This window comes from Acanthopagrus latus, chromosome 10 (assembly GCF_904848185.1).
Source record: "Acanthopagrus latus isolate v.2019 chromosome 10, fAcaLat1.1, whole genome shotgun sequence".
In the NCBI taxonomy this organism is placed as follows: domain Eukaryota; kingdom Metazoa; phylum Chordata; class Actinopteri; order Spariformes; family Sparidae; genus Acanthopagrus; species Acanthopagrus latus.
This window is the reverse complement of record NC_051048.1, coordinates 13,842,648-13,855,772: the sequence shown is the minus strand read 5'-3', so window position 1 is coordinate 13,855,772 and position 13,125 is coordinate 13,842,648. Positions and strand designations below refer to the sequence as shown.

The 13,125-nt window shown below is 40.0% G+C and overlaps 1 protein-coding gene across 9 annotated transcripts in view; it reads left to right on the top strand.

Annotated features, from left to right (window-relative positions):
• Positions 1 to 13,125, top strand: part of sorcs2 (sortilin-related VPS10 domain containing receptor 2) — a 534,678-nt gene that overhangs the window by 425,441 nt on the left and 96,112 nt on the right. For all 9 annotated transcript variants that reach the window (XM_037111616.1, XM_037111617.1, XM_037111611.1 and 6 more), the window contains one exon: positions 8,048 to 8,166. In XM_037111616.1, coding sequence (XP_036967511.1) covers positions 8,048 to 8,166 — 119 coding nt within the window. The remainder of the gene's footprint in view (positions 1 to 8,047; positions 8,167 to 13,125) is intronic.

The window sequence follows — 13,125 nt, the reverse complement described above, 5'->3', positions numbered from 1 at the left end:
CCAAAAATATCTGATTGACTTTCATTAAAACCAAATGGAAATGCAAGACAGCAGCAGTAGTCGCCAAGTTATAAGCACTACCTTAACTGTAGGTAAACAGAAGAATTCAGCATTGGGCATTGAAATTGTAACCTTGTGGACTGTGTGTAGGTATGCAATGTTAAGATCCATGTTTGACAGCTAGCATTCATCTTTATTCTGCGCTAAATCTTTTGGCATGTTACTGCCAATGAATCTATGTTACATCACTCTCATTTGCAAACAAAAAAAAAAAGAAAAAAACAAAACAGGAATCCGCTCGTAAAAACTGAGAGAATATTATTGAACTATACACAGTTATTTCTGCTATGGCCAACTGCTTTATTTTTCAACACTCCCTGTGGTCCAGACCACTGTGTGAAAAAGTGGGAAAAAAAATCGGTCTCTGCAGAAACAAACAATGTCACATTGCAGTGGCCACAGTCATGCAACAGTCTGATCTATGGAAATATCAATGATGCTAGTAAAGCAACACAGTATGTGTCACTGACATGACATTTGATTCAAATAAATTCTGGACACTAGTCACCTCTCGGCAGGACCAGCCTAAATGGAGAATTCCAATGTGTTCTCTCTCCATCATGGCAGTATTAGACTGAGCATAGCCATAGAGGGGTGTGAGGGTACCCTGCGCAACAACAGTAAAACTGAATCATCATATCAGCTGAGTGACAGACAGACAGGTTGGTCCCTAACTCCCCATCAAGGGGTAAGAGGGTAATGGAAGTAGTGTGTGTTTAAAATTATGTGGGTTTGTTAATGTGTGGTTGTAGATGTGTGTGTATGATCATGTATGTAGATGTATGTGTTATCCAGACTTCACCTTTCTCGGGTCACCAACCCAATAATCCCCCTCTCTAAATAAACCTGAGCAGGCAAAGTCAGACATGGACAGATAGTGAAGGGTAAAATGAAGGATATGTTTTGTGTATCTGCAGTGGCACACTATTTCATCATAAACCTCACCTCTAGGAAAACACAAACACCTCTTAAATCCCTAGAGAAGACACTGTCTTTTAACCCACAGAGAAATATGCTGCCTGCAATGTGAAAGCTGTCAGCCTGAACAATGCTGCCTGTTTGTGGAGGGTGAGCAGGAGAGGCTGTCTGTCTGGGCCAGCTGCCCAGGCAAAAGAGCTCTTCCCAGGGCTAGGCAGTAACACATGGTCCCCACTCCTCCTCCTTTTCATTCTCCTCTCTTCTCCTCTTGCCGCTGCTGTGTCCAGATAGATTGATAGTCAAGGGGGGCTGGAGCGATCTGGCATTCCAAACCAGTCTGTTCGTCCTGTGCCCCACTGTCACACGTGGCATTACCAAGGTTAAATGACAGCATGCTACGAAGAGTGACACAGAGTCTCTGCCGAGGCAAGAAGCCATACCCAGGGTCCTGCAAGAGGGTGTTTGCACCCAGGATGCCAGTTGGCGAGAGGGACTGGACTCCAGAGAAATGGGGGTGGTCCTTTGATGGTTGAATGGTGTGCACAGGGAGGCTGGCAGGGAGTGTGTTTGAGAGTGACATTAAGGGGGGATTGATGTGCATGTGATTGAAGCCTGCTTCATCAACAAAGATGAACTCAAGGATTCCAAGTCAAATCTTGTCTGTGTAGAATACAATATACTGTATGTAGAATTTTGTAAGTCGCACAGAGAGTGCTATACAGTACTGTAGAGTACAATTAGGCCTTCTGTATGCATTTCTGATTCACATACATTGTACATACTGAAGAGTAATGTCATTCACATAGTATGTGGCAGTACTGAAGACAATCTATATTACAGCAAATGTGTCTGAATGTACACTTACTTGCACATTTGGCACTCACATTTCTTTCACCCTTGGTGAGTATCACTCTGTATACTTATTTTATTCGCATCCTGTTACGCTGGAGGACACGGTCAATTGTGAAAATGCTCACACTGTTGATTCCCTGGAAGTGTGTGTTGTCTTGTATTACTCGTTCCTGGATTTCTCTGAGTTGTATTAGTTTATTTAAGGACCATGCCAAATGTAACGGCCTCTTGCTCCTGAGTGAATATAGCTGTCCTTCCACCTGCATGTGGCAACCTTGCAATTCTATAAAAAGTAGATGTGCAATTACAAAAAATATTCATGCAGTACAATACATACAGTGATGAACTGTACAAATGTCTATTTGAATAACTGCATATAGTGCAGTATAGTAAATTTGCAATTACAAAAATACAGTAGTATACTGTACCTGTTCTCTTCTCTGAATGTCCTTACTATGGTGGACACAGAAAATCGGCTCAAATTGGATTGCACTCTAAATTCTGCTTCCCTCATTGTCAGTCCATGGACAAGAACATGTTCAATGACTGTTGCTCGAATTTCATCAGATATTTCCACTCTTTGTCTTCCTCTTCCTCTTTGTCCTCCTCTTCCTTTTACTCTTTGTCTTCCTCGTCCTCTTTGTTTCCCTCCTCCTCTTCCTCCTTGTCACCCCCCTCGCATACACACTCATCCTCGTCCTCTAACATGGTTTCTTCCATCCATTCTTAGACTTTCTCCGTCCCACCTTCAACAACCTGTTTGCTCTCTGAACTGGCATATATTGGTTGTGTCACATGATTTGAACCAAGTTAAATCAATTTTGAGTGGTTGTGTTTAATCAATGACATGTTTTCTCTATTTGTATTTGATTGTTGCCACTTGTGTTTACCAGTATGGATGACATGTATTGGAGTGCAGAATGTGTTTTGAGAATGAGAATGTGTTTAGAATTCTACTGAAAAGTTGAAGTGAGATCTGCAAATTGTGTTTTACCATGTGAAATGGTTTAAGGGACTGACAACAGACTGCACAATTAGCTAAATGAGTCCAGGCAATTGCAAACTTTGTTCAGCCAGTGGGTTTTAGTGTTTTTAGCAATTGAGAAAAACTGTAACCAAAGCGGAAAAGGTAGGCACTCTCGGGCGACAGGAAATGTTACTTATTGGACTGGTCCGCCCTTTGAACCAGAAGGACATGGTTTACATGTTTTTCAAAACAAGAGTGCCGCCAGTGACGACATAAGTGCTGCTATTAAAGAATATTTTGATGCAGAACATGGATATGATGATTTTTTTATGATGTGTATATATATGTGTGTGTGTGTGTGTGTGTGTGTGTGTGTGTGTTTGCATTTACATTACACATTTCCCTCTATAAGATCTAGGATAAACCTTTCTCATGTTTCACACTACATTGGATTTCTTGATAAATTGTCAACTTACCCATGTTACCTGTCACATTTTCATGAAAGTTGCTGAGCACGTTCATGACCCAAGGGGCATTGTGGTTTACAGTTTGGTCCTAGATGAACATTTTAAACCATAATCTCATCTACATTTAGTTACATCTACTAACCTTGTAACGGAGGTCCTTTCAGTCTCTGTGACATGTGTTAAGAGCTTCCTTATTATGTGATTAGTGGAGCCTAGAGCGGCTATTCCGTCACACTGTCAAGGGTCATAAATTATGTTATTAATCGTGTCATGTTTACAGTTAAGACTTATAAACATTGTGTCATATGCTAAAGACTTACCTGTGCTCTCCAACTCCCAGGATGCACGAGTAAAAGAATCCCCTGGTAAACAAGCGCCTTTTTATCATTCCATGAGTGGTCCATCAGATGGGATTGTGTTGGGGGTGGTGCACTTATGTCAGGTTTATGTTTGTTAGCTTTGCTTTTGTATTTGGTAAATGTTAACTATAAATGAGTGAACTGATGTATTGTTAATATTTAGTTGTTGTGTATATTGGGGTTCTGTTGAACTTAGATATGTGGTAGGTGATATGGGTCACATCAGAGCACCCCTGTATTTGGTAGCACCCACAGGTGGGGACTATCAAAGGCTGCACTGTGACCCAGTGTGAGGAGTACTAAGAGTAGTAGCAGCAGCCTGGGCACAGTAGCTGGTCTTGGGAGGCAGCTTGAGCTGTACACTATGAACCCTGAACATAATTGTAAATAAGTGCCCACCATCTGGGTTTGCCTTATTTTGTGTCTCTGTGTTCTCACTTTTGGTCTCTGCCACTCAGAAGGTCAGCCTAACAAACTTCTGAAAAGGTTCCAATCAAAGTAAATTTGGTAAATGTCTCATCCACTAGAGGGGTTAAGCTCTTTTTGTTGTATCATAGTGCAATGGCTTCAAGCTGAAAGCTAAATTCAGACTGACAAAGTTAATAATTGCATGCAGTCAAAGCATCGTCATGCAAAAAAAATGTGTGTGTGTGAGCACTTTTTCTATTCCTATGTGTCAGCTCTGTGAGGGGAAAAATGGTTGAATTTCTGCAGGCAATGTTGCTGATGCAGCTGTTGGTTGAAATTCAATACTGGGTAAGTTCTGCAACAGGTACTAACCTCTGTGTGTGTGTCTCCAAGGATAATCCCTACTGGCCATTTGGATGCTAGAATGGCTGAACGTCTATGGGGAGGCTGTCATATCTTATAGAGTTTGGACAAATTATGTCTCAATTTCTCTATTTGCCAGTTTTATCCCCCTTTTCTTCCATGCAATGTACCACTTCATTTTATATGTCTCTGTAGTCTAAAGGCTTGTTGTATGGTTAATCCACAAATAGTTTATACAAACTGACTAGATGAATTCACACTCATTGCTAAAAAAGTAAATATTCTCTCTGTGCTCAATGAAAATCTGATTTTAGATTTTAAAGATTATAAATGTTTTCATGTGTGTGAGTCTGTGTGCTTTTCCAATTTTAGTTGTGTTTTGTATTGTGTGTGTTATATTGTAAATAGATGTGTTCTCCCAATTATTACACGAGATTTCATTTTTGAACTTATGTTTATGTAAAAAAAAAAAACAATGTGTAGTGTTCTGCAAGAAGAGTGTTGGAGAATTTCAAATACAGTGCAAAGCATATATTGTGTTTGCAGGGTTGGTGCTTTTTTTAGTCACCAAAGTTAGAGGTTGTGATGCCTTAGGCTGTAGTGGGAGACTACCTTCCTTATCCATCCAATTATTCCACTATCAGACCCTGTGACTCCGCTCAAAAGTTAAAGTCCAAATCTGAGGGGAAACGGCTCTGAGTCTAAGTCCAAACCAGAGGCAAGACAGCTCAGAGACTAAGTCCAAATCAGAGGCGAGGCAGCAAGTCTTCAGTCCAAAAAGGTGTTTATTCCAAGAGAAGAAGTTATAAAATCCATGAGGTACCCCGGGGCAACTGAGAAATCTCCCCGGATCACCCACTTTTATATCTGGGGTCAAGGTCACCAACGCCCACTTGGACCACCCCCCTTCGTCATGATCACGCGAGACTGTCATCTTACTATTCTCATTTTTGTCTGTCTTCCTTAAAGCCTACAAAGTATCTCACCCAGGCCCCTATCTGTGGCCTTGGGTGAGCTGTGGCTGCACCTGCTGCTCCCCCACTCCAGCCTTTTTATTATAAAGAGAGCATCAAACCTTGGTCTTACATCAGGCTCAAATTCCCTGTTAACACAGAACTGCAAGGTGTATTCTCAAATCAATGTATATGCATGATCATGACCCTGTTTATATTTGCCACTACAGGGCATAGCAACCACTTTTAAACTATTACAGTTTAAAAGCCTGCATATTCCTGAGTTGTTTTTTTCTTTTCTTTTTTTATGAGTTAGGACTCAGTGCTATTTTGAGGATTTTATCCTATATAATGGTAGGATAACTGATTAATTGACCCCTGATAAATGGGTAACTATGGAAAATGTCTGCTCACCAATCCTAATTAAAGAGCAATGGCCTATATATAAAATGGCATCCTTCATTGTCCTTAAAGGGATAGTTTGTGTTGTTTGAAGTGGGGTCATATGAAGTACATATCTCTCGTCATTCTGTTCCCTACCGCAGTCACTGATCAGCGCAGCCTCAGTTTAGAGAAGTAGAGAGCCGCTCCAGCCCAGATGCTCAGCTTTGTATTGCAGTGAACGGGGTCCAGAGAAAAAGCTAAATTTAAGCACCTAAAACAAGGCTCACCTAAAAAAAATCTATAACAGTTTAAGTGTATGTTGTATAAAGAAAATTTACACCACTTTACATCGCCGTCAGACCGCTCTTTCTTTTGGCACTACATTTTCTCAACCGTAGAACCTCTGTATCCCTACTAAGGTCCCTAAGGTCAGTGTATTCAGTAATGTGTATGCAGTGTGAGTTTTCTCTATACAACGTACACTTGAACTGTTATAGATTTTTTTTAGGTGAGCCTTGTTTTAGGTGCTTAAATTTAGCTTTTTTCTCTGGACCCCGTTCACTGGGCTGGAGTGGCTCTCTATTTCTCCAAACTGAGGCTGCGCTCATCAGTGATTACAGGAGGGAAGAGATTGACTATAGATATGTACTTTATATGACCCCACTTCAAAAAACACGAACTATCCCTGTAAAGAAAATTTACACCACTTTACATCGCCGTCAGACCGCTCTTTCTTTTGGCACTACATTTTCTCAACCGTAGAACCTCTGTATCCCTACTAAGGTCCCTAAGGTCAGTGTATTCAGTAATGTGTATGCAGTGTGAGTTTTCTCTATACAACGTACACTTGAACTGTTATAGATTTTTTTTAGGTGAGCCTTGTTTTAGGTGCTTAAATTTAGCTTTTTTCTCTGGACCCCGTTCACTGGGCTGGAGTGGCTCTCTATTTCTCCAAACTGAGGCTGCGCTCATCAGTGATTACAGGAGGGAAGAGATTGACTATAGATATGTACTTTATATGACCCCACTTCAAAAAACACGAACTATCCCTGTAAAGAAAATTTACACCACTTTACATCGCCGTCAGACCGCTCTTTCTTTTGGCACTACATTTTCTCAACCGTAGAACCTCTGTATCCCTACTAAGGTCCCTAAGGTCAGTGTATTCAGTAATGTGTATGCAGTGTGAGTTTTCTCTATACAACGTACACTTGAACTGTTATAGATTTTTTTTAGGTGAGCCTTGTTTTAGGTGCTTAAATTTAGCTTTTTTCTCTGGACCCCGTTCACTGGGCTGGAGTGGCTCTCTATTTCTCCAAACTGAGGCTGCGCTCATCAGTGATTACAGGAGGGAACAGATTGACTATAGATATGTACTTTATATGACCCCACTTCAAAAAACACGAACTATCCCTTTAACTGTCCCAAACACCAGAAAGTGCCACCTTTAACACTCAAGGTACAGGAAGTCGACCATACGGTCCTGCTGAACTTAGTGAAACTTTGTGTCCAAAGCAGTCATCTTACATTCCAGTAGTTATTTAACACGCTATTTTAAGCTGTGACCAACAGTACACATGGCCTTATATTTGTTTGTTAAAATCTTGATATTGATTTGGGACAATGACATGGCTAGTGTTGCTGTTAAACATTAGGTCAAATCATATTTACCTTTTGCCAACCATATGCAATGTTATTGACTTGCTGGCTTATGTTAGCTTCCTGGCTAACAGCTGATGCAAAGTGTTCTATGAGCTCGCCAAACTAGTTAATCCCATTGCTACGTTTTATAAAAGGCTCTTACTAATTACTGCATAGTGAACATTTGCATTGTATAGGAATCTTTATGGGATTTCAATGATAGTTATAGCTATAAGACTCTCAAGTGTTGCCAGGGTACTGGGTTAGGGCTTGTGAAAACCTTTAGATTGCAAAATGCATACAAATATAAATGAATAGTCATATTTTTTATTTGGCAAGTGACCATAGTATCAGTAGGATAATGCTCTCCATGGTTCCATGCGTCCAATTATCCATGACAATGGACACTTCATTGGGTATTATCCCAATGCACCATACTAAATGTAGTAATTATATATTTTTCAATCAGTTCAATCAATTCAAGATATTTTACGTTTGCCTAATACATGTATTCAAGGAATCTTGAAAGTAAACATCATCAATGTCAACTATGTTGCAATAAGGTGTACGTCAACCTCTGAAAATGTACATAAAACATATGAAACCAACATTTTCACCATCATTCATACTTTACTTACAATAATTGTTGTTTTCTGTTCTTGTCTGTTACTGTAGGTTACCTTTATGTTACCTGTCTCATCCAGAACTGTTCAGACAAAATGGTGACGGCTCAGTTCCTTGGCAAGATCGACCACAACTCACTACTGGTGCAGGACGATTACATATTTGTCAAGGTAAACAACATCACAATATGGGGCGTGAACGGGAGAGTGGTATATTCTCTAATCAATTCATTGAAATAGAAAAAGAATACAAATTTTGCTTCTCTTTCCCATTGACAAAAGATTCATTTTTCCTTCCTTGAATGTAGAGATATCCATGTCCATGCAGATGTCAAGCTATAATGGCCTAGAAAAGCAGTAAATAATGGCCATAATTTCTATAAACATAACTGATACAGAGCAGGTAATAATCGTATATCACTAATAGTATATGCAGATCCTACCTGTTGTATTATGCCTAAATAAACTTTATGTGACCAGAGGTATGCTGGTCTTACCTGAGTTGTTCTATTTGTGGCTGTTAAATTGGTCTTAACGTGCTAAGTTAACGCTTTATCAAAACAATCCTTAATTACACTTATAGTAATAGTTACTTCACTGTTAACAAACAGTAAAATACCTTATAAAAATGTCTTCAAACTAGCATCTGCCAGTCTCTGAGACTGTCCTGTCCTAGTCTGGTGTCCATCTGTGTTCACTGGGATACGCCAGAGGCCGGTTGAGCATAGGCCCTTTGCCGGTAAGGGTTACCCCATCATTTGAGTTTGCAACCTAGGGAATCTCCCATCAACTAATAGGGCCATTTAGCTCCAATGGCTAATAGAGTTAATTTCTAACGACAGCTAGTCACTACAGCCAGAGATGGCTTCAACAAAGCCACAGCAAAGAAATCAGCAGTTAGAGGTTAAACTGCCACCCATAGTTTCAGAGCTACCTCTGGTTCTGACTAATTCTTACAAAATACACCTTTAAAAGGCCACTGTGTAGTTTCGGATAGTGTTGTTTTTGGCGGCCTGTTTTAATTTTAGTTTTAGTCTAGTCTTTGTGTAAAACTGTAATTTTAGGTTTTTTTTAGTTTTAGTCACATTTATACTGTTTTTAGTCTAGTCAAGTTTCTGTTGACTAAAAGTCTGAGCATTTTAGTCTCATTTTAGTCAGAATTATCCATGACTATTTTTGTCTAGTTTTAGTCGACAAAAACTGATGACATTTTAGTCTAGTTCCAGTCAATGACAATTGTACTTAAGTCTCTTTTTAGTAATGCAATTGTTTTCTGTGTACTTGTCTTGCATTTGCTATGTAGTACCCTTCTCCCCTCATAGGCCAATGTCATTTGGTAACAGCAGCACACACACACACACACACACACACACACACACACACACACACACACACACACACACACACACACAAACAACACACCTCGTGTTATCATTCATCATGTTATCATTTCTGCACTAAAAACAGCGTCTGTCACCGGCAAAACATGTTAACTCACCAAGTGTTGGTGATGAAAATAAATCAGCCCTCCAGACCGAGACTTCGGTGAACTTTCCTCCCGAAATCAGCCTCTGTCCTCGCAAGTGAGTCAGACAGCATCCAGTTTACTGATGTCGATCATGTAATTATGTAATCTAGAGCGAAAAACGTAACTTTGTCACTTTCCAGGATGTTTGGTGGGTCAGTATCCCAATCACTACACATTATAACAGCATCCATATGATTATAAACTGTTCCCAGGTTTAGACTGACAGGGGACACCGGAGGGAACACCGAACCCCGGCTGGCCGCCATCGGTCCCTTTCTTAGTGCCAAACTTCACTCTGTCTTGAGTTATCGTTAACGTTAAGCCACCGCAGCTGCATCTTCTTAATAATGGCCACAGGTGGGGACTGAGGAAGAGACGTCGCCTGCGTCTGCGCAGTGCGACCTGATGCAGCACCTGAAATGAGACTCAGGAAACAGAAATATTGCAAAATAATGATAATAGTGAGACGAAATAACGTTATTACATTTTGTCTCGTCTCGTTTTGGTCAACGAAAATGAAGAGATACTTTAGCAGAGTTTTTATTTTGTAAACCACATTTAGTCCCGTTTTTATTCGTCAACAACATTGGATTATATATTTGATTATAGTTTTCGTCACATGACCACCATTTACGTTGCGTCTCGTCTCGTTTCCGTCATGTGATAAAGGTTCGTTGACGACGATATTTAGTCATAATTTTTGTTGACGAAAGCAACACTAGTTTCGGATATGAGGTTCAAACTCAGAATTAATGATGGTAATGAAAAAAAATGTAAAAATTAATGAGGTAATTATACAAACCCAAAAATATACCATGACTGAATAAACAAGCTGTTCTCAGAGGAAAATAAGGTCCCCAGCATACTGTTTGACGCTAAAGAGGTGGCAGGGTCTGGAAAATCTAAACAAAGCAGATAAACAGTGTGAATGTGCGTTGTCCTTTAAAGGGATAGTACGTGTTTTTTGAAGTGGGGTCAGTGGTTGGCACTACATTTTCTCAACCGTAGAACCTCTGTATCCCTACTAAGGTCCCTAAGGTCAGTGTATTCAGTAAAAAAAAAGTAAAAATCTGTTAAGATCTTTCTCTTCTGATTAAAATTTCCTCCCCAAAACTACAAATTGTGCTGTCAAGTGTTGGGATTCTGTTGTTTCTCTGATACAGGTGTGCCTTATAGCCCCTGAGCAGATTTTCCCTACATCTCACTGTAAAATGTAGGGTAAAGTCTAGCAGACAATAGCAGATCCCAATCTTCTCAGCAGCGCTCTCATTTGTTAATTACACTACTGTCTCAAAATCAATGTAGTCATTACTTCATTAACACTTTGGTGTTGTAAGTTTTTCCTTTCTAAAACAAGCTCCTCCCCTGCTATGTATTATCCTTCAGAATGTTTGTGCGTCTGTTCATCTGTTAGTTTATCTATTCAGTTGCACTTGTGTTTGCATACGCAGCCGAGGCTCCATTCTTTTTCTGATAAACTCTGTTGCTCAGATAACATACAGTCCTAATGGCTTGAAATGGAAAAGAACTGCTATTCGAGACATTGTGCAGAATTAATCTTGCATGTTGATAATTGACTTAAAGTACTGTACACTCTGAGGAGGGCCAAGAGCTTGTTTGTTTCATTTGCATGTTATAACAGCATGAGTTGCTATAGCACAGCAGAATCTCCATAGTGGGAAAGAGTTATATCTTGTGTCTATATGTGCATATAGTGTGTGCATGTACATAGATGTTAGTAAATGTGTATCTGTATGCATGAGACTATGAGAATCTGTGTAAGAAGAATTAAATCCTTATTAGACAACAACAGATCGGTCCACTATCCTCCAGGGATTATCCTCCCAGTACTCCCAGTACTGGTGCTGTACTAATCCAGTGATATCATATATATCATATCATATATTTTAATACATATACATATATTTCTAATTGCAATAACGTAATATATCATGACCATTAATTAATGTTTTAGCCAATTCTAATTTCATCCATCTCAGTGTATTGTATTGTTTTAATCCAATATTTCTTTTTAATAATCTGTACCTGTTGGTTTTATATTCACTGAAGTGTAGTAGTTTAAGCAGAAGATAACCTTATAATGTACCTTGAATCAGTTTAGAGCATTCTGATGTGAAACAACAAAAAATTCACCCCTCTGAAATATCATATATCAGCTCTAAATCACTCGAAAATGACAGATCTGAGTTGTATTCCCCCTGAATTCAGTCTTCCTATTAAAAGAAAACCCCCTGTTTCCACTTAACAATTTCACCTCAGATTGATAGTAGGCAACCTTATAATGTACCTCAAATCATTTCAGAGCATTCTGGTGTGATATTAAAAAATATACCCCTCTAAAATATCATATATCAGCTTTAAATCAGTCAAAAATTACATCTGAGGTCTGTATTTGTTTATTCTGTATCCTCTTGTATTCTTGTATCCTGTCTGAACAACACCAATTGTGATTAATTCTTTTGAGTGGCTTGAGTGGCCACTCATCACAGCCAGCCTCCCTGCATCACATGACCCACACCAGTTTGCGTATTGCATCTGCTCCACAGAGGATGCAATATCCACCACTTTGCACTCAGTCTTCACTCATCTGGACCGAAGACAGAATCCTCCACGTTGATTTCAGCTCAGCATTTAATACCATCACCCCCCAGAGACTAATGGAGAATCTCCTCCTACTCAGCATGAAAACCACCACATGTTTCTGTATCCAAGAGACCTCAGTCTGTCCATGTCAGAAATAACACCCCAACTGCACTGGATCTCCTCAAGGCTGTGTACTCAATCCATAGTTGTTTACACTGCTTACACACAACTGTGCATCCAGACACGAGGGGAACCAGATCATCAAGTTTACGGATGACACCACAGTGGTTGGACTCACAGGCTACAGGGTGGGAGGAAAAAAATCTGAAAAAAAAAAATCACGAAAATTCCCCCCCTCCTTCTGGTGACTTTTTTGTCAAAAGCAACTACTGACAAATCTAGCGACTTTTACTGGTGTTATTGGAGACTCTGACTTGAAAGCACTCTGCAGTCACTGTGTTCAATGAGCAGTGGGTGCGGCTGTAAGTCCCTCCACCGTCCAAAAGCACTCACAGGCAGTCAGTCTCTCAGTAGCCTGCGCAGCAGTCCCAGCCTGCAGTCAGAGCAGAGAGGAGACACACACCACTCCGCGTCCAGGCTGCAAATGAATCGCGGATGCGCATGGCCGCCACCGTTCCCGCCCTGGCGTACAGAGCTGGGTGTAAAAGTACCGTATATTACCAAATAATAGCCGGGTTTCAATTAACTGCAGGGTCCCCTTTAAATGCCGGGTGCAGGTGTATATTTTGATAAATAACCGCCGGTTCCAAATAAATGTGGGTCTAATTCATTTATTTTTTTTAAGCCAAGGAAGAAGACGTGACCACTGACACTGCACATTTTTCTTCTTCGCCTTTGTCACATATTGTGCTTCCTTTCTGTCAGTTTCACACTAATGATCACCATAGTTCTGATGCAGCAAAAAAATAAAAAGTACGACTTGAAATTCAAACTTTCAGTTGTAAAATATGTAGAGGAAAACTTGTCAGAAGCAGCCA